This window comes from Buceros rhinoceros, unplaced genomic scaffold (genome assembly GCF_000710305.1).
Source record: "Buceros rhinoceros silvestris isolate BGI_N320 unplaced genomic scaffold, ASM71030v1 scaffold41019, whole genome shotgun sequence".
In the NCBI taxonomy this organism is placed as follows: Eukaryota; Metazoa; Chordata; class Aves; order Bucerotiformes; family Bucerotidae; genus Buceros; species Buceros rhinoceros.
Window position 1 is genome coordinate 13,657 of NW_010430517.1, and position 20,989 is coordinate 34,645.

At 47.3% G+C, this 20,989-nt stretch overlaps 1 protein-coding gene across 1 annotated transcript in view; it reads left to right on the forward strand.

Moving 5' to 3' along the window:
- Window positions 1–17,146, forward strand: part of MME (membrane metallo-endopeptidase) — a 28,298-nt gene extending 11,152 nt beyond the window's left edge. The window contains exons 9-22 of the mRNA XM_010143064.1: window positions 828–929; window positions 3,021–3,157; window positions 3,257–3,350; window positions 4,613–4,741; window positions 5,658–5,756; window positions 6,420–6,500; window positions 7,097–7,200; window positions 8,482–8,540; window positions 9,961–10,080; window positions 10,689–10,822; window positions 11,572–11,637; window positions 14,178–14,273; window positions 14,656–14,732; window positions 17,047–17,146. Coding sequence (XP_010141366.1) covers window positions 828–929; window positions 3,021–3,157; window positions 3,257–3,350; window positions 4,613–4,741; window positions 5,658–5,756; window positions 6,420–6,500; window positions 7,097–7,200; window positions 8,482–8,540; window positions 9,961–10,080; window positions 10,689–10,822; window positions 11,572–11,637; window positions 14,178–14,273; window positions 14,656–14,732; window positions 17,047–17,146 — 1,398 coding nt within the window. The remainder of the gene's footprint in view (window positions 1–827; window positions 930–3,020; window positions 3,158–3,256; window positions 3,351–4,612; window positions 4,742–5,657; window positions 5,757–6,419; window positions 6,501–7,096; window positions 7,201–8,481; window positions 8,541–9,960; window positions 10,081–10,688; window positions 10,823–11,571; window positions 11,638–14,177; window positions 14,274–14,655; window positions 14,733–17,046) is intronic.
- Window positions 17,147–20,989: the final 3,843 nt, after the last annotated feature.

Consider the following 20,989-nt stretch of genomic DNA (forward strand, 5'->3'; position numbering starts at 1 on the left):
GACATGAAGCTGAGGAGGACAGTAAAACAAGCTAAAAACAGATTTTCTAGCTTCAGCTGTTTTTCAAGTCACACCGATAGTAAGGGCACGTGTTTGGCAGAGGAAGACCTTCCCCCCCACCCCATATTTGTGTAAGCTAAACCCATCTGACTTTGATTTTCTTTGCACTTTCCTGAGAAACACACCTCTGGACTTAGATCAGAGATGGAAAAGCATTACAAGAAAAGGAATCTGTTGGAGAAAGATTTGAAGGGGAGTACGAAAGGAGACCACAACTGCCGTGTCTCCGCAGCAGGGGCTGCTGGTGGAGAGTACACTTGGGGGTGGGTAAGCTGCTACCGCCGCATGGCCGACCCTCTCATCAAAAACGCAGCACCAGCCTGAATGTTACTGGGAGAGAGCTGGCATTGTGCTCCTGGGAACTGGTTAAAGAAAACACAGAAAAAAGCACTGAATGCACAACAGATTAGGGAAGAGGAAGCGGAAGAGAAATCTTCTTTTAATGGTATATAGAGAGATAAAATCAGACTTGGCAGGACTGGTTTTTCAGAACAGTTTAAATGGGTCAAATCTCTCCTTGCTCCAAAAATCCAAAAAGTAACAAAAAAACCCCAGGAAGTAAATCTCTGTTTTACTGTCAGAAATGTAGTTCATTAAACCTGTCCTTTTACGTTCTTCATCTATAAATCGCTGTCCTTATTTACGTGGAACCTACTCACGGTTAATGCAAACTTACATTTTAAGCTGGAAATACTTCACTTTCTTTCTTTTTACTTCCACTTACCACTCAGTGTACTTAGTAATCGTCTCGTGATTGACTTTGATAGGCAACAACAAGATCTGAAGACAGGAATGATCCACTTTTGCTGTACAATAAAATGACCTTGGCTGACCTCCAAAAGAACTTCTCACTGGAGTTCAATCATAAGGTGAGTGATCAATAATCTGGTATTTTAACCTCTATTTTATGACTGATGATTAAACAATGGAGCCTGACCATTTTTTCTTCTAAAGACATTTCTTTCTTGAGCAAAGACCTGTTTAAAGTTGGAGGGGACACCTGACGTGCACACCACCTTACCCAGGTACCACCTGGAGGCGTTAGGTGGGATGTGAAAGGGGGTGCTGCTGTACCCGCTCTCCCTCCTAACTGGAGGGCAGGTCTTGCCCTCGGCTTCAACATACAGAGATAGAAGAGGACAAAGGAAAAAAATACCATGAGTTTGACTTACCCTCCTGGATTCAGGATGGTAAATCTGACCAGTCTGGTAAATCTTACTTGCACACACGTAACCCTCACTGGAGATCAGGAGAGGAGCCTTTGCAGAGTACCAGTACGTTCCCATTCTATAATCACCACAGCAGCTCCAGAGAGCCCAGCACAAAAGTTCAGCCTGGGGCCACCAAGGGACTCAGGTATGTTGTACTGTGACTCCACAGGCCAATCTCCATTTATCCAGAGGTGTAGATTCAGGACAAAAAGTCCTGTTTGTCCAACACCCCCTCAGCCAGAAAGGAGAAGGCCAGCAGAAAGGAGCCCAGAACATCATGACTCTGAATCGGGAAACATCTCCCCATTCCTCCTGCTGCAGCTCCCCCAGGACGGCTCAGCTCTGCTTTTCCTCGTACCCTGAGCTTGGTGCCGTTTGTGCAGTGTAACCTTTAACTCCTGGCACCACCAAGTCCGGCTAAAGAACAGCCAAAGAGTTGATAACATAGGTGTGCCCCGCAGTGACATCACGTGTGACGAGATACGGATGGGGTTTACGATAAATGACCTTGCACCGCAGGCACGCGGGTGAACTCGTGTGTCCCGGGAAGGGCCTGTGGTGGGTCTGGCCAGAGTGCAGTGTTGAGTCTTGGGAGGCCACTGAGGTACGATGAAATACTATTACTCCTACCACAGTTTCATAATCACTGCTATTTTTATTGACTTGAAATTCTTCAACTTTAAATTATATGACGGTTCACTTTTGCCGAGCTTAATTTGTTTCATAATTTGCCTCCTCCCCCAGGTCTTAGTTGAACGGTTACCATTACAGTCATAATGGCAGAAGCCAACTCCTCTTGTCACGGAATGGCATTGCCCCGGTTATTTTAAGTTCCTGGGGAGTGCTGCAGATCAGCAATAATCAACTCATCTAAATTCATCCAGAAATGCTCAAAAGACACATGATGGGAGCTGGTAGCGCTGCTGTAATGGTCTACGGGTAGAACGGCAATTATTCCTAAGAGTAGCTTGAAGTTTGCGGCTTCTCTTCCCAACCTGAACTGATTCTACTCCTGAAAGCTGGCCTGCTCTCCTCAGCTTGTCTGTGGGAACACGTTACCTCCTCCTGCGACACTGCTCCCAAAACGTACAGACTGGCGAAAGAGTCGCCAGGACTTTGCAGAGTAACAGGCAATAGGAAAGCTTTAAATATTAAAAAAAAAAAAAAAAAAGTGTGAACTTGCTGGCAGGGTGTGCGGAGGTGACAACCCCCCACTAGTGCCACTCAGTGGCTCCGCGTTGTGCGATGGAGGCCCCACGCCACGGCTGCGCGCGGTCTGGATGCTTTGCCTGCCCGCAGCCCGGCTGCATGGGTCTGCCCCGGTGTGGGGAATGGACTGTACAGAGCACGACTCTGCCCCTGGGGTACAGACACGCCGCGCTCAAATCAGGCTGTGACAGTTCAAAGGTCCTGACCAAATACTGCAACTGAAAATTTGACTTAAAATTCCGCTTCTGCTTTTCCAGGCTAAAAGGAAGGGGTGGTAACTGCTATCTGTAGTTATGTTAATGGGAAATGAAAACAACACCTCGGCCCTTTCTGCGGAACACCGCCCTATGTTAGTAGGATTCTGGAGCACAGAGGAGATAGATAAACTATCTCAGATACGATTCCATTTACAAGTAGAGCACCTGTCAGGAGAACTAAAGGCAGAGCACCTGTGCTACGCAAACGTGTTTAAACTGGAAAAACAGCTAAATACTGTTTCTTCATGATTTAACCCTATAATAATGGATATTGATTTTCCAGGTATTCAACTGGTCAAAATTCATAAATGAGATAATGTCCACTGTACAAATTAACATCGAGAACACGGAGCATGTCATCGTTTATGATCCAGAATACCTCCTCAGGCTGAAGCCTATTCTGACTAACTACACTGCCAGGTAGGGGCGGGAGGTACTTCCCTCACTTGCATTTTATTTCCAACAACCTTGAAAAGCCTCAAAACATCCCCAGCTCATTACTGGTGTTTTGATAAACAGAGACTTTCAGAATTACATAATCTGGCGCTTCATAATGGATCTTGTCAACAGCCTGAGCCGTAACTACAAGGATACAAGGAACGCTTTTCTTAAGGTACAGAAATTCATTTCCCTTTAAGTTGTACAGATGACTTTTGAGAACTGTAGAAGATAATTTTGTTATGTACTTGTAGTCTATAAAAATTTAATGTATTTTGAATTGTGCATGCAGAAGCTCAATGTGTTTGCTGAATGGAGTGTGCACACCATTGACCTGCTATGTGCCTGATAGCTGGGTGGGTTTGAAGAGCACTGTCTGGCACTGGGTCTCCCTGTTTTTCTGAATCTAAATTAATCCCCACTGTGGTAACAGAACCGTCCCATTTATGTGCACGTGTTCCTTGTACAGCTCTTGCTCTATAAACAAACAGCTACGGCTGCAGCCTGTTTGTGTGCAGGGAGCATCAGAAAGAAATAGATTCAGGATGGACAGATTTTCTAGTCCATTCAGCTTGTCAGGAAGGAGCTGCAGAAAGCTCCAGCCTGGCAGGCGCTGCAGGGAGACCCGCAGCAGACAGGTCAGCGCTGTTCTGTGCTGGTCACCCTTCCAAAAGACCACTGCTGTGTCCCTAATGCTTTGGGGTGAAAAGAAACCTCATTTTCCTCGTAATTCCGTTTGAGATGTAGCGGCTAGAGAGCTTGTAACACCAGAAGTCATCCATCTGTACCTCTGAAGAGCTGGGTAGCTGCTCCGTTATGGAACAGAAACTTCGTTACCCAGCGACTTGCGCGAGCTGCCCTGTAGCGACACTGCCGGCTCTATTCCCTGCACCCGGGTGTCACCGTGCTCTATTATCCACTCAGCTGTACCACGAATTACACATTGTCATGACAAATCCTGGCATACCTTGTAGCAACATCACAGAGACTAAACGAGCTTCTACTTTGCAAGCTCCGGCAGGTGGGAGGCTGTGACAGCAGCTGCCGGTGGGCAGGAACACCATCTCACCACTGCAGAACTTGTTCTGCTGCCTGACCCCAGGGGCCGTGTCAAAGCCGGAACAGGGACAGCTTAGTGTCAGGGTCCTCCTCTTTAACCTCTCCCGCTCTTAGCTTGTAGAGTAGTTTTCTCTTCTCCACCTTTCACGTTTAGAATGGATAAAGAACATTGCTAATGACTCTGGTATTTCCTCAGCCTGCGACAGATGTTCCCGTTACAGAGTGAGTCCCCCGAATTGCCATAAACGCAAATGAGAATTAAACGCGTGTTTTAAGATCGACTGGGCTCTGAAGCAGCATCTGCCAGTCAGCCACCATTCTCCTTCACCGTCTGTGGGCCCAGATGTTCCTGTTTTACCTAAGGTTTATGTTTCACAGGCACTTTATGGCACAACATCAGAAACTGCTGTTTGGCGGCGCTGCGCAAACTACGTCAATGGCAAGATGGAGAATGCGGTGGGACGGTTATATGTCAAGGAAGCATTTGCTGGAGACAGCAAACATGTGGTAAAGCACTTTAGCAAACTTAGCCTGTGTGCCATCTAAGCGTCACTCTGTTGTCCCTTACCAGGCAGTTCTTCACACAGCTTTGACTACACTTTTTATGGACTTTTTCTGTATAGCAGGTCCCTTTCTGAAAGACCCGACCTTCAGCTTTGCTTCTCAGTCAGTTACCACTGAGGAGCAACAAGGACATACGTGCCAGGAGGGTCATTCCTTTGCAGCTAAGCCCTTGCGCTGGCCTGCTCTGCAAGCTAATGGCCACAGCAAGCAGGAGCGTGGAAACACAGCGATTACGTGCGCACACTTGGAGGGCAAGAGGTATCTGCCTGCCCCGCTGGTTCTGTGAGCCAGCCCTGAGCCTCTGGCAGCCCTGGCACACAGTGATGGACCGTGCATGAGCCAACACGGTCACCAAGGAACAGCACTTCCTGACATGAATAGTCACTGCTTGTTCTTTGGGACTGATGCGAGATCCCATCCTGCCAACACGGGGCACAGGGACAATAGTTTTTTTCTGTTGGCTGTCACTCACACAGAGAATTGCTGAAAATTAACCTTAGTTCAGCCTTAGTTGACTCCTGTCACCCCTAGCATAACCCAGACTCCAGATGTGCCACTGCTGGTGGCTGACACACTCGATCATTTATCAGATGCCCAGCTTCCCACAGACAGATGTGACAGAGATTGTGACCTGAATGACTGAACGGCACTGCCCCGTGAGCTGCCCCCGACCCTTTCCGCCCACGGGACAGGCGAAACTGTGACCTGCTCCTGCTCCTGGTCTGGAGTGGGCCCATAGGCAGCATACACTCAAGCAGCTAGTGCAGGAAAACCAAGTCTGCCATAAACCTACTAGGACCCTGGAAAATTAACTGGATCATTTGATGTGGATTTGTAACATTCTGCTGGTTTTTCCAAGGTGGAGGAAATGATTGCAGACATACGTGATGTTTTTATAAAAACCCTAGATGAACTTACCTGGATGGATGCAGAAACCAAAAAGAAAGCAGAGCAGAAAGTAAGTTAAACCTTAAATATTGGTAATGATGTGTATTTCTCTGAAGATCGGGATTTCAGTCGTTTTCAAACACGAACCAGTATCTGGCTATCAAAAGGAACCGAGTAAGGTTTGGGTTAAAAGACTCTGTGCAGGACTTCGAATTGTCAATATCTGGGAACATTTAAAGAAATGATTTCACTCCCCTGCAGACATGGGAGCTCGTTAAGAAACACAGATACAGACCCAAACCAAGTCAAATGGTACAAATCTCCAGAAATGTCTGTTTTCCTACAATGTTCCAAAGTTTAAGAAGTCCCGTTATTAACAGTATGTCTCTTTTAGATGCTGTAAAATATGTCAAATCTTTCAGGATTTCTAGTATTGGTTTGAACCAGCCTTTCCACTCAAAAGCACGGCTGAAGTAACTCTGGCTGGCTCTGTGGGTTTCTGTAAGGTTACTTACGCAGGAAGGAACAGAACAGACTTTCTAGACTTTTCCAGTATTATAATTAACCGTAAACTTTAGAGTACTTGCAATGAATAAAAAAGGGTAAACAAACCTATTTGCAATTAAAGTCCTGGGTTTTGGCAGTTGTTTCCGTATTCATTTACTAGATAATTTATGATTGATTTAAAAACATGGCTGGATCCGCCACGGCTATCAAACGATCTTGTCCGCAGGCCACAGCAATCAGAGAGAGGATTGGCTACCCCGACGAGATCCTGACAGACGACAGTAAGCTGAACAGCGAGTACCAGGAGGTGAGTGTCCGCAGCGGGCGCTGGGATCAGCAAAGGGGCTGAAGAGAAAAAGCGCTGAATTAGCCCTTGTGGCCAAGCCAACCCGTGACACCTCAGCCGTGTGCTCAGCCATGCGGCTTAATGAGGATGGGGTAAGAGCCAGCATGGTACAGCCAACCCAGCACAGGCGGCAGAAGGTGTCTGATGGTATCCCAGGGGACCATGTAAATTCTAGCGGGATTGCACTGGAATATAACGCGGCGCCCACGGCGTGCAGTGTTTCCAAAGCGGCTGCTGGCCGCTACTGCTTTCAGGTGGGCAGCTCCAGAGATCAGGGTCAAACCAACACATGCTAAACTCCACCCAGAATACATACATAACGAGGGAATAAAGATCTCTTGAAAAATATTACACAGCTGCTAACATACATCCAGCCACAGCATCAGCTCTGAGAAGCAGCAGAGCACTGCAGGCCGAGATCTGGTTGGAGCTCGGAGAATTCTCTGGAGAAGGCGTTGCTTAGCTCATCGTCTGTAAGATCAGACTTCCCAGATCCACATGTCTTTTACTGCAAACCAAGACCACCACCACTAAAGACTTGCCCTCTTTCTTTTTAGTTGAACTTCAAAGAAGAAGAATACTTTGAAAATATTATTCAAAATTTAATATTTACCCAGAAGAAAAGGTTGAAAAAGCTTAGAGAAACGGTCGACAAAGAGGAGTAAGTATTTACAAATCCTGTGTACAGTCTTTCACCGAGTTTCCACAGGGGGAGGTACTTGCAGGGTAATCAGTGATGATTTCGTGACCTTCCTTTTTCACTTTTTCCTCCATGAAGAGGGCAGCTAACGGGGCATTGCTCAGTTCTCAAAGGCTGAACCTACGTCCGCAAGTAGGACAAAGAACCTGGGAGATTGTGGGGAAGCCTCAGTGTTCCGGAGCAGTCTGGTCTGGTCCCTTGGCTCCCGGAGTGGACTCCTGGAGTGGACTCTCCCGGACTCCTGGAGAGTTACATTTTATTTTGCAAATTAATTTTCACTCACTCAAGCAACAGCCACTGTTAGAACACTTTGCATTGCTTGTCCCTGGCACATGCAATACAGTTATCATAGATCATTTACCACAGAAAGTCATTTCCCTCTGAGAGCCCCGAGCCAGGAAATACAACCTCAGCCATATGAATGTGTGGAACTGTCACCTCATTTTCTCTGACTCCTCTTCTGAAGTACTATTCAATGTGTATAACAATGACCCACATCAAAGCACCAGCCCTGCCTGGGATTCTAGGAGTTCCATCAGGTGAGCACTGATGACAGCCAGTAGAATAAGAAACTAAGCAAGAAAGAGTTAAAGCCCATTATTTCCCAGGTGTTGAGATGGGCCGAAAAGCAATGCTGAGAACCCTCCCCAGGGCAAGTAGGCCCTTCTGAAATAAACCATAGCACTGCCAATCACCTGTGCCTCTGCCACATGAGCCCGTGCTGAGCTCTGCATCTTCATTCCTTAAGAACCTGTCTTGAGGAGAAAACTGTAACAGCCAGACATCTGGTCCTGAGAATGTCCTGGTGTCTGAGGTGGCTGGAAACCACAGCAAGGGTGACACAGAAATCCTTTCAGGTCAACAGTCTATGAAGAAGTGCCGTTATCCCCAGGTGTTTAGGTACCCTTATAACCTCAGGATCTGGGATTCGGTTTCTTTACAGGGGAAGTTTTGTCTGTAGAATGCTGCAGTGCAAGCAGAAATAGAAACAAAAACTATCATTAACCAGTTTGGATAATGAAGGGAAAGGGCCATGAAAGCGATTAAGGGATTGGAGCATCTGCCGTACAATGAGAGGCTGAGCGCAGCGCAGTGGAGTGTCGGACTTGACAATCTCCCCAAGTACCTCCCAGCCACAATGCCTCTGTGATGCTGTTACTCAGTTTCTGGGTTCGTTCCAGTAATCATCAGCTCTGCCATTAAGAAGGGAAACCCTCCCATTCATTCTTCTGTCGTTACTAGGTGGATAAGTGGAGCTGCTGTGGTCAATGCGTTTTATTCAGCGAGCAGAAATCAGATAGGTAAGGTTTACCGACTTGCTACCTGGGTGCAGATTTAATGGCCAAATTATGTGTGTGTATATATATATGTGTACATATTTTTAAAATCAAGAAGTGAAACCACCTTAATATCACAAGGGTTGCAGAGGGCCTCAGTGCAGCAAACCCAGAGGTTTCATTCGTCGTGCTTTCACCTCCTCGTGTTTTGAATTGCCTTTGCACAGAACAGGGAGTCTTGAGATTCAGCCCTGACAACAGCAGCACTGGGGAGGGGCTGGGAGTTTAAGGGGGGGTAAATCTGGTGGCCCCAGCCTCTTCCTTTCAGAGGATGAACAGGGAGTCCAGACCACCTTTACCTGAAGGAAACAGTGACTAAAGGCAAGTGGCGGAGCTTCCTGCCATAGAACACACGCGGCTCCACTCCTTACAGCCCCCTACCAAGCCCTTTCTACAAGCTTCTGCAGTACAGGAGGGACGCTGAGTTTCACCCTGCTGGTTAGTCCACAGTTCATGGACAGAACTGCTCAGGATCCCCAAACATTTCACAGGATAGGCCAGAAACACAGAGCCCCATGAGGATGCAACAATGCTGAAATATTAGCGCAAAACCTGGCTTAGTCTCAGTTTCTGCGTTCTCATTTCCAGCACTTTCCCACATTTGACAATCGGAACAAAACCTCTGGTTCTCAGGGAAACCAGCATTTCCCAAACAAGTCTATTCAGAAAATCTCTCACCAGCTCTTTACCTGTAGCACTTCAAGACCTAATCATGAGCCATAGCATGGAAGAGCTCCGCACCAGTATGACTTGATGCAGTCCCACTTAAACTGCAGGTCTCTTCTGCTAGCTCTCTTAAATGCAAAGCCCAAGATACCTTCTTCTACATACGGCTTAAGAAAAGTTTCAGGAGTTTTGAGGGACCTTTAAGTGCTGTTCTTAAGTCTTAAAAGTCTGCCAGATGCTTTCAAGATCACTCTCTGATGTGTCATTTAATTCTGCTGCTTTTCCGTTGGAGAAATGAAAATGGAAATCTGGTAGATTAAACCAAAGAAAAAATAAAATTTAAAAAGTAAGAGAAAAGTTCAGTATAGTAAAAGAGTTTTCATAATGCTTTTGAGTATAAAAATGTCTAATATCATCTGTGGTTAAAAATAACTTACAACAGAAGAGAAAGCATCAAAATGCTTTTAAAGAAATAATAAAAATATCCCTTATATCTTAAGACTCCAGCAGCAGCACTGAAAGCAGGGCACTCCGCCTCCAAAAACTAGCAGAGCTGCTGCCAGGAAGGTCTGCCATCCCCGTGTGTCAGCTCTTCCCGCTGCTGGTAAACGCGAGGGAACACCACGACTTCGCTTGAAGCCCATAAAACGGTCTGTTCACGCTGTGCACGTCAGGTAACGAGGCTGGTCCTTAACTGTGTGATGGGGTTTTTTTGCAGTGTTCCCTGCCGGCATTTTGCAGCCCCCTTTCTTCAGTGCGTCCCAGCCCAAATCTCTGAATTACGGAGGCATAGGCATGGTCATCGGGCATGAGATCACCCACGGGTTTGACGACAACGGTAAGCTCCGCATTTCCAGTTACGACACTTACAATGCACAGACTGTGCTTCAGCGCTGCCATCCCAGAGCAGAAGAAGTGACCTTTGCATGTACCACCAGAGCTGCATGTCTGGGGCCTCACAGCCTCACAGTATCGTTCCCTGCCATGATTCCCAAAGCGGGATCCAGAGAATCCCACAGGCGCTCCTGTAGCTGCGAGGCTGCAGCAGCAGCCCAGGATGGGGGCTGCGGCACACAAGGGCTTTTACCAGAGGTGCCGAAGGCTGCATCAAAGCACATCACAACTGCCCATACCAGTGAGCAGGGCATGACACTGGGCTGGTGCAGAACCCGGGGGTCTGGCTGCCCGACCTGCTGCCCAGCCACACCACGCGTTTCTAAGCTGTGCCTTGATCAGTTCCGCAACGACCCTCAGGACAGAACCACGCCAGGCTTCTGGGGCTTAGAGAGGCTTCCAGAAAAAAAAACTGAAAAGCAGAGCATCAGCTGTTCAACTGCTCGTTACAGCGACTGTTTTGCATGAGGTTCTACAGTGACTCATGACCCTGCATACCACATCACACCCTTCCTCCCCTGACTACATAATTCTGTTACCATGCTATTGCAGGCAGGAATTTTAATGAGAATGGAGACCTTGTGGACTGGTGGAGCGAAGCATCGGCACGCAATTTTAAGGAGCTCTCCCAGTGCATGGTGTACCAGTACGGGAACTTCTCGTGGGACCTGGCAGGTGGACAGCACGTATGTGGTGTTTGTTTGTAACTACCAATGGTGTTTTTAATGAGGAAGCCCAACATCTTTGTCCTAAACACACACCCCTCTTTCACAAGGATGCTTTCCTGGCTTATGGCCAACACTGTCGCCCTTACACCAAAAAAAAACCAGGCAAGATTCTTCAAATTAAAGGCTGTGATAATAACTCCACGCACACACTGCCTGTTCTGACAGGGGCAGGATCTGTGTTCTGAGCGAGTGACAGTCCCAGAAGCCTTTCTGGGCCCTCAAAGGCTCTCTTTTAATTTCACAAAGGAACAGAAGAAAACATTTGGAAGCTTGAACTTCCTTTCCCCAAAGCTGGATGCACAAGTAATCTCATCATTACATAATATAAGCACATGTGGCATTGATCGCACCAGCCCCTGCTTCTCTGTGAGGAACACACCTCCTCGTGGATGGGACCTCCAGTGAATGAGAAGACACTTAGAAGCAGCAATTTCTCCAGCTACGACTGACTGGTATTTCAGCTGCTGACAGTGTGTTCCATCATACAGAACAGGGAAAAGACAGAACTTCCAGCCCCAAGGGTCTCCTACGCTGTGTGCTCAATTGTTGAGACTCACAGAGAGGCCGTGAAAAACAGAGGAGAGTGTTCCAACATATTCTTCTGCTGTTTTTCCACACGTTAAATTCAATCTAATGACGATTCCAAGTTTTGCAGCTTTGAATATCATAGCTCTTCTTTTCAGAAAACTGCACTTTCTGTTTTACAGCTGAGCGGAATCAACACGCTGGGAGAAAACATTGCTGATAACGGGGGGGTCAGACAAGCGTATAAGGTAAGAAGTCTCCATTTTCCTGTTCTAGCTGAAACCGTCACAGATTAGGAAATTCATTTCAGAGCCTTTGGAGAAGAAACAGTAGTTCTGAGTTTGGGGCAGGACCATACCTACTGCATCATCCAGGCACGGTTACAGCTCTTCACCAGCCACTGTGTTAACTATTTCCTGACACATAGTGCCTGGTCCTGGCGCACTCTTTTGCACCTACCTTCTCTCTACGTTTGGGGTTTTTTTCCTGTTGTGAATAGGGAATTTGTAGAAAGAAAACACTGAATGAACCACGCTGGGACTGTAACCTACCTAAAGCGTGGCACTGAGCAGCTGCCTGCCTGTCTCCACCAGCTTTTTCATGCCAGGAAAGAGGGACAATGACTTTCTTCTGAGCTCTACCCACTATTCACTCTTCAAAAACTGCTCAAAATATCATCTTGTTCAAGTGACTTGGGTGCCCTGCGCAGGTATCCAATGACGTCAGTGACACCTGCACTCCCGGCGCTCTGCCTTCCCTGGGGGCTCGTATGCTTTTTGGCTTTCTGAATTTTCATCCTCTTCCTGAAACAGACACTTCACTCCTTAGACTGGCCTACTCTGAGGCCAAAAGTAGAAGCAGAGGTCTTCTCTTGACGAATGTGGGCTGGGAGGTGGGAAGCAAGTCAGCGTCTCTGTGAACTTCCCCTGCTACTGGCAAAGCTGATGGTTGCAGGCCTTAAATACGTGATCCTCCCTCTCCTTGTCCGAACACCTTGTTCTACAGCAAAACACTTAACCCAACTGGACACTGTTGTTCCTCGGCAAAGTGCGTGCTGGGACATGTGGGCCAACTCACCCCGCTCACAGCCTTGGGAAAGAAAGCCTTCAGCAACACTTCCTTCACGGGAATACACATGCTTGAGGGCAAATACTGTTATTAATGTGCGTTTAAATAATGAGTGGAAGCCTAAAAGAGGCGTCAGTGTGGCACATTACATCAGGCTGAGTTACTGGAAGATAAAAACCCAGTACAAAGCCCTGAATTGGGATACTCTTTCTGAAAGGAATGGAGTCACCAGAGAAAAATTAGAAGGTCAGAAGTATTACAAAACCAGAATTAGATGTTTATAATTATTATGACATCACATACATAGTGAAAAAACATCCCAAAGGGATCTTGAGAGGTCATCTAGTCTCCTAGCAGGTAGGATCATCCATTTCTGCATCATTCACCCGCACCGCAAGAGCCGTCCTGCTGCCTCCCTGCTGCAGCTGGGGTGCCACCACATCTTTGCTTTCAGCAGGGAAGCAGAGAGCGACGGCTTCTTTCTTTTCAGTGACCTTTTACATGTTTGAAGACTTTTACACACTGAAAGGCCCAGACTTCTCTTCCTTAGACTAAACAAACCCAGTTCTTTCAATCTTTCCTCATAGGTCGTGTTTGCTAGACCTCTGCTCATTCTTGCTGCTTTCTGCTGGACTCTCTCCAGTTGGTCCACATCTTTCCTGATGTGCAGTGCCCAAAACTGGACAGAGTGCTCCCGCTGAGACCTGGCCGCTGCCAAGTCCAGGAGGAGGATTACTTCATGTATCTTATATAAGACACTCCTGTTTATGTGCCCCAGCATGACACTTGCCTTTTTTGCAATGCTGTGGCACCGCTGGCTCGTGTTCAGCTTGTTGCCACTGAAGCTCGCGGAGCCTTTTCAGAAGAGCTGTTAACCATGCGTTCCTCACCCTGCACTCATGCCGCTCATGGGCTTTACTTGTGCAGGAGCTTGGCACCAACTTTAGTCAGAACATTTCTGCAATTAGCCGGCGCATTTCTGTCAGTAATGATAGACTAACAACACATTGTGCGATACATGGTCTTCAGAGACCTGTGAAAGCAGCTGTTCTTACTATGGAAAGGTTTTAAAGTCTTCTGCAATTCTCATGAAAACGCAATCAGAGCCATTTCCATTACAGAACACACTCTGCTTTTCTGACACAGAGCCACCTGGCTGTATGCAGCCAGTAATGACCCCTGTGAAAGGCGCCGCGGGGTCAGTAGGTAATGGTCCAGTGGAATTGAACACAGTCTTTACACAGCTTGCAGCAGAATGGCACAAACTCTCTGTAGCTCTGTATTTCAGAAGACAGCTGTCCTCCTTGGCACTCTTCTTCCCCTCTAAAACGATGCAAAGTTATGCAAAAATCTTGCTGTCTGGGTGTACCCCCCTCAGTGAAATTATCCCATTAGCCTTCACAGCTTTTTGCTACTATCAACTGCCTTCAAGCCTGTTTCTCTAACATTTATTCCAAGTTAACTTGGGCAGCTTCACTAAAGCTGGGGTAAAACAGGGCCAGAAGGCCCCTTCCATGAGAAAACCATCCTAGGTCAGGCCACTGGTACCACAGTACTGAGAAATGGCCCGAGCGCCTTCTGCTTAAAGCTGGCGTGTGACAAGCCGGGTGGCCAAGGTAGTCCACAACCAGTTGCATCAAAGAGACCACCTGTCTCCTTGTCACCGTTTCACTTTGTCTGGGCTGGAAGTCGTAACATTTCTACTCAATTCATTCTACAGGCCTATGAAAACTTTGTGCAAAAGCATGGGAAAGAAAAACTTCTTCCTGGTCTTGACATGAACCACCAGCAGCTGTTTTTCCTGAACTTCGCACAGGTATTCTGTACTTCTTGAGCTGCAGGTTAACAGGTGTCAGGAGGGGCGGGCTGCCCTTCCCAGTCCTACTGAGAGCTGGCAGAGCTGTGTGCAGTGTTCACTGCACAGCAGTGAAAATAAACTCTGGTTTGGTAATCTGCATCTTCCCTAAATCACTGAGTTCTGCCACAAGTAAGTCTGGCAGACAGTTTCTTGTGCCCACGTGCCCGTGTCTGAGCACCACAGTATTCTTTCTTTTCTTTTTTAAAAAAATAGAAATTTTTCTCTGTGTTCCAATGTGGAATTTATTCTCACGACATCAGGTATTTCGTAGTGAAATGACAGTTGGTCTCTTCTGGACAATCCGGTGGCTAACAAACGCTTTTCTTTGTTCCGTGTGTAGATATGGTGTGGAACATACAGACCAGAGTATGCCGTGAACTCCATCAAAACTGATGTGCACAGCCCAGGAAAATTCAGGTCAGCACATACAATAACCTTCAGCGCAATTCCGAGGTCAACAGAGCCTTTAGCTGTGGAACCTCGAGAACTCTACACGAGGGGCTGGCTTGTGCTTACCAGGGTAGATGTAGGCTTATCTGTCAATAGCTCTTGCTATCATCAGAATGGGACACCTTTGCCAGAGCTGGAAGACCACCTTCTGTCCTAGAGCAGAGTGGCCCACCTTCACTGTTACGGTAATAGCGCTACTCCTAACGCCTGCCGCCCAGAACAGGCTCCCTGGTGCCGTACAAGGTCACTATTTGTTCTCTCTTGTGAGAGTAAGAGAAGTGAGTTTTAGGTGGCAGGTCACTGCCCCTCAGTCCATCATAAACCCGTATGCTGAGGTGCAATAGGCAAACGTGGATTTTCTGCCTGGTGGACCCAGAATAGGAGCCCTTGAATTCAGCAGTGTCAGGCAGGAGATGCGGCAGTTCAGGGTGGAAGTCTCTGGGCCTCTCTACGAGCCTTTCTTTTTAACTTACGTCAGAGCAACTATTCCTTAGCAGCCTGACAATGTTTTTGCTCTAATAGATCTGGTCAGATGAGATCCAGTGGAGATGCAGACATCTCAACATCTCTGTTGGCTTTGAAAGGCTGTGTCATCTCCGGGGTTCACCTACACAAGAGCCAATTTCTCTCCTGATACAATTCAGTACATTAATCCCAGAATCTTTCCTTCAACGGCTTTTCGCCACAGAACTACTTTGTTTACCCCACACACTCAGACACTTAGTGAAAGCACTGACTGTTCCTTCAGGTGCCACTTGACTGGCATTTCTCTATGGGCGGTTTGTGTCCCGTGCGCAGCTCTCTCCCGAGGCAGTTCATGCATCCAGTCCTGCAATCAGCCAAATTTGGTCCCAGCACTAACGAGGCTCTGCAACAGTTTCAGAACTGAGCCCCCTCCTTGCATCTCTGATTTGTACCAGTCATGAGTCCTCTCAAGTTCACTAGCTCAGAATCTTTGTGTAACTGAATTTATGTATGTCTTGGATCATGTATCGTGCTGGTTTTACATCACTATCAAAGGCTACAAACTTTATACGGAATTACACAAGTATTAATGAGAAACCATAAAAACCCTTTTAGAATTTATAGAATGTGCAGTAATTTTCAGGACGAGGCCCCCCCTAAGAGCTCTAAACTAGAAAGCATTCCAGTACACGAGACATACCCACAAAACTACTGCCTAGTGACATGCTACTGAAATGTCACCATGGCTCCCAAAGCACCTTTTTGAATGATTTGGGGCAAGGGGTGGTTATTTTATTGTTGGTTGGTTGGTTGAACCCCTGCCACACTGGCTACAGGCTACTTCCCCTTACGGGCAGGACAGGCAGCTCCTCCGAAATGGTTAATTGCCCAGTACAATTCTAGTTTGTGGGCTAACAGCCCTGAGCATGGGACAGGGAGAGCCTTTTGTCCACTAGGGAAGTGAGCAGCTGACAGGAAGATGCCTTAGATCCGGAAATCGCCACAGGCAGGCGAAAGAGAATCTGTCTCGGAGAGTCAACATGCAGAGTTGAAAGGCAGCAGGTACAATAACAGCTACAGGCAAGCCCTGCTTATGGACCTACACCCCACACTGCTGGGGGTATTAGTAAACGATGCGGATTCTTACCCCTGCTCTTTTTTCTGCTTGTTAATAACAAATATGAGTTTTATCACAGCCAAAACACTTTTTGCTCTGTTTCTGGCAAAACCCCATTGCAGCAGTTCTAGTCCTTAAGAGCAGTAGAGCGCTGCCAGATCACTGAAATGCAAGAGGTTTTGGTAACGGTTTCTCTGCGCTTCTCCTGCGCTGCTGCTGGCTCCTGAGTCCTGCCTGTGATCCTGAGGAGACAGTCAGATTACTGCAGGTATCAGCTGCTGAGCTTCACCTCAATATTCACTCACAACTTACACCACAGTCCTCTACCACAGGGCTTGTTTCACCTTTACCAAGAAACTTGTCAGGAAAAGAGAGCTGAAACCCTCCTGCCCCGCGAAGACAAACAAACAGCAATGAACCTGTTGCTAGTGGACTCAGTGGAAGTTTGTGAGGGCCGGGATGGAGGAAGGGACAGTCCTGTGTTGCAAGGGGCTGCAACAGGAACCATACAAACTGGAAAGAGAAAATAGAGCCACTTCTAGAGGTGAAATGGAAGAACATTCAGAGCTCAGAAATACGGGTGTTTGCCACAGTACTCTGAGGTGACACCAAAAATAGAATTTACAACACGTGGGTTGTCTTGTTTGCTGTAAACAGAGGCGAGCAGCAGTGACACTGTGGTGGTGTTTTGTTTCAAAGGGTCATCGGATCACTGCAGAACTCTCCGGAGTTTTCTGAAGCCTTTTCATGCACCAAGACAAGCTACATGGATCCTGTTAAGAAGTGCCGCGTTTGGTGACGGAACCGTGAACCTCGCGTCTCCAGAGGCTCTCCAGGAAAAGAACATTTGAACTAATTTTGAGCAGGGGAGGAGGGAAGAAAACCTAGGGGAATACGCTGGAGTAGTCACTGGAATTCTTCCTAAACAAGCAAAACCAAAATAACCCCCCAAAGCCCCACATCAAAACGTCGAATAAAGGACTAACGCCAACGCAGCCATTAGCTGCTGTGGCTGATCGGCTGCTCTTCCTGTCACTGAACCTGTAGAATCTCAACCACTTGCCGGTGTGCAGTAACATTTCTCTTGACATTAATCCTCTTCCTCACTAGCCAGTGGCGGTTTGGATTTATTCTAAAATTAACTCCCACTAGTCGGTGGACGCATATTTCTGATCAGGTGGCAGAAGGAAATCGTAAGTAACGCGCAGTTCTAGGCATCGTACCCTGGTAACCAGACAACGGCTCTCTCCTAAGCGTGGGACTTGTACCCTCTGCAGGGCAGATAAATCTGTTCTACCAAATGTCTTCATTTTTACTTGAAACCATTTATACAAGAGGAGTCCAAAGACCTGCTGTTCTTAAGCAGCTTCTCACTAATTACTCCAGTGTGTACTATCTGAAGCCACTACTTAAAACAGCTCATTTACTGCTTTCCAGCCAAACTCAACCTGTAGCTAATTTATTAACTGTTGAACATGTAATCTGTCAGATGGCGATCAAAGGCCCTTCCACAGTTTTCTAAGCTTTTTCTTGCTTTCTCTAAAGTTGGTCTTTTTTAAAGTTTCTAGTAATGGATAAATCATAGTTTTTATATGTAAATCTGAGCTACACTTTTGACTTGAAGTATTGTAATATATTTTATCAGTGGCTGCACAGAACTGGGAAATTGGACCAAAACGTGGTACGGAGAGACCAAAGTCTAGGGAACTGAGCTCTCCAGTGGGCTGTACCAACAGTGGCGTTTTCAGGCTGACTTCCTCAGTGTTTGGGGTCTGGCCCTGCACATCATTTGTCCATGTTCTGACCAGTATCAGCCCTCACACCAGTAACGCTGCACAGCTGAATGCAAGAATCAGGTGGAGCTTTCAGAAGGTAAAAGGCTTTAAATCTGCAGTGATATGTATTAAACATCCTCTTGCAGATTGCAAAGAAACTTACTGCTTTGTGTATCAAAGCAAACAGATTTCCAAAAATACCTACCAGACACCTCAGATGACGCAACAGTAGGAGTAGGTGTGTTTACAAACCTATGTTCCTTTTAGCTTTCTGAGGTTGTCATCTGATTAGAACGTTTTGATAATAAACTGAAATTATGAGCCAAATGCAAAGTCTGTTCTTTACAGGAAATAGAAAAGTACAAAACCCTGAAAATATTCTCTGCAAATACATTTCTGTCCTTGTGTACACTACCAAGGTCACGGTCACTTCTTTCACTGTCGCAGCAGGGAACGAAGCTACCCTTCAGGAAAGCACCCAGCAGCGCTCTGGCCAGAATGGCCACAGAAACTCTTTAGGGAAACAAAACGCAGACACGGGTCACAGCTGGCTTTAGACATGTCGCCGGACCCAGCCCTCACATCCATGAACTGTAAGACTCTCCCTCCAAGACACCCATTTCACCACTGCCTCCCCCATCCCATCTGCTGTATTACAGACGCTGCAGCTGTAACAATGAGCTAGAGTTTGGAAAGAAGTGTGTAGAGTACAAACCAAGCATCATGCCCATCACCAGACGAGAGGCAAGGTTCCACTAGTCACTGCTGGCTGCACAAAGGGCCCTTTTGGAACATGAAATCATAAAATAAGCGAACAGACATCTAGAAAACAACCTACAAACACCCTGTGCTGTGATATGACTAAGAGAAAGGGTTGAAAAAAAAGGAGCTGGTGAATGTAGGAACGCAACTAGTCAAACTGTTTGTGACAATCATGTTTACACATGCCCATGCACCCCTATGGCTTCCAGAAACATCCCCCGAGCAGCCTCCTCCATCTGTCCTTGCCACAGCTCCACGGCCTACCCTAAGCACATGCTCGAGAGCGCAGCTGCACATGAGGCTGCTCATTCCCTTATTCCCCCTTTGGAGCAGGTGGGAAAATAAATAACCTCAGCACTAACCATTCCGATGTGAGATCCCCGACACCGAACAGGCAGTGCCAATCGGAATCTTCATTTCACCACAGCGTGCACACTAACCAGCGCCAGCGAGGACTCTCCTCCTCGGAGCAGTAACACACCGGGGAAGGGTTTACAGCCCTGCCATGGAAAGCGTTTACCAAACACCTTGAAACCTGCGAACAACACTGAAGGACAAGTCACCCAGCACACACTCTCGTTCTACTGCTGCCTCAGCTCCACACATCAACACCACGACTTCACAGTCGAGTTGTGTGCAAACGCACTAGTCCTTTCTAGCGCTCTCACGAGCTTGGCATGAGGAACCTGTAACTTGCCAGTAAATTGCCAGATTTACCACCGTGAGCTTTAAAATCAGGAAACATGGCATTAGTAATGCACACAGTGCTGCTGACGGGTCTGCATTCCCTGTAAATTCTACCTGCCTTGGCTAGGTTACCTAAGAAAATGTATTTCTGTTTTACTGAAAAGACACTTAGGATCAAGTCAGAATGAGCACCAGGTACATCGTGAAATGGTGCCAATATGTAGAAAAACAAATTAACTAGTGTTCTATGAATTGTGCATCACTGTGTGTTTGTTAGCGTTCACAACCAGGAAGAGTCAAAGCAAAAAGAGTAAAAAACCACCAGTATTACCTCAACGGAAGGCAAGGAGCTTCTGGAAGAGGAGTACTTTGTACCTAAGAGAAAGAAAAATACGTTAATACCTGAGCAGCCCCCTGCTCTGGGTGCAGATGTCCCTGCTCACTGCAGGGCGTGGGACTGGAGGAGCTTTGAAGGTCCCTTCAACCCAAACCAGCCTGTGATTCTGTGATCCTGATTTTGGAGGAGTACAGGGTATCTCCTCCTTATGAGAGTCCTCACATTCCCTTGCCCTTGCTAGTTTTATTTATGGGTTTTGTTTTCCAGCTACCTAGGTCACCCTCCGTCTGTATTCTCTTAGAGGAATCAGCTCCTTGCAGGTAAGCAACAATCACACAGGCCATCTGCCGTGACATCCCTCATCTCCTGCCTCATTTCCTGCCCGCTTCAGCACCAGCTCCCCCCTCTGCTGTGTCTTTCTTCGCATACATTCATACCAGTTTTGGCACTCTCTCCTTCAGGACAAGGGCAGTTCTGGAGCTTGCTGTGGTGAGCTCTGCTCTGACACCCAGCACGGAGGAGTGCAGTGCAGGGGAGCCCTGCTCCTGTCTCTGCTAGGGGCAGATCCCCCTGCACCTTCAAACACCTGGGCAAGCACCAGCCAGGCAAGAGCTGGGGGACCACGGTACAGACACTCGCTGCGTGCACAGCTCACCCTGCCCCAAAACACCCGCTGCTCCCTGGCCGAGCCGTCTCCAGCGCAGCTCCACAGGGAGCTGCTGCGGGGCCGGTGGGGTTTGCACGGGGTGGTGTGGGCGCTGGCAGAGGTCTCCCGAGGAGCGCTGCAGCCCCTGCCCAGAGAGCTGGGCCAGGCTGGCACTGCCAGACCCTGCCCACCTTTCTGACAGTTCTGCAGTGCTGTGGAGAGCCCTGGAACGCGAAGGGAGAAGCTAGAGGGAGCACGATCTCTTCTTTCTCATGGGACACTTCATGTTTTTTCATTTTGGCTGAAATATCAGCTCAGCTTTTTGCTTTATCATATTATCCTTGTTAACACCAACGAAATGTACAGAAAAAAACCCCAAACATTTACAGATACTCAAAAACCCCTGTTAGTTACTAACAGGTTTCCCTCATCTAC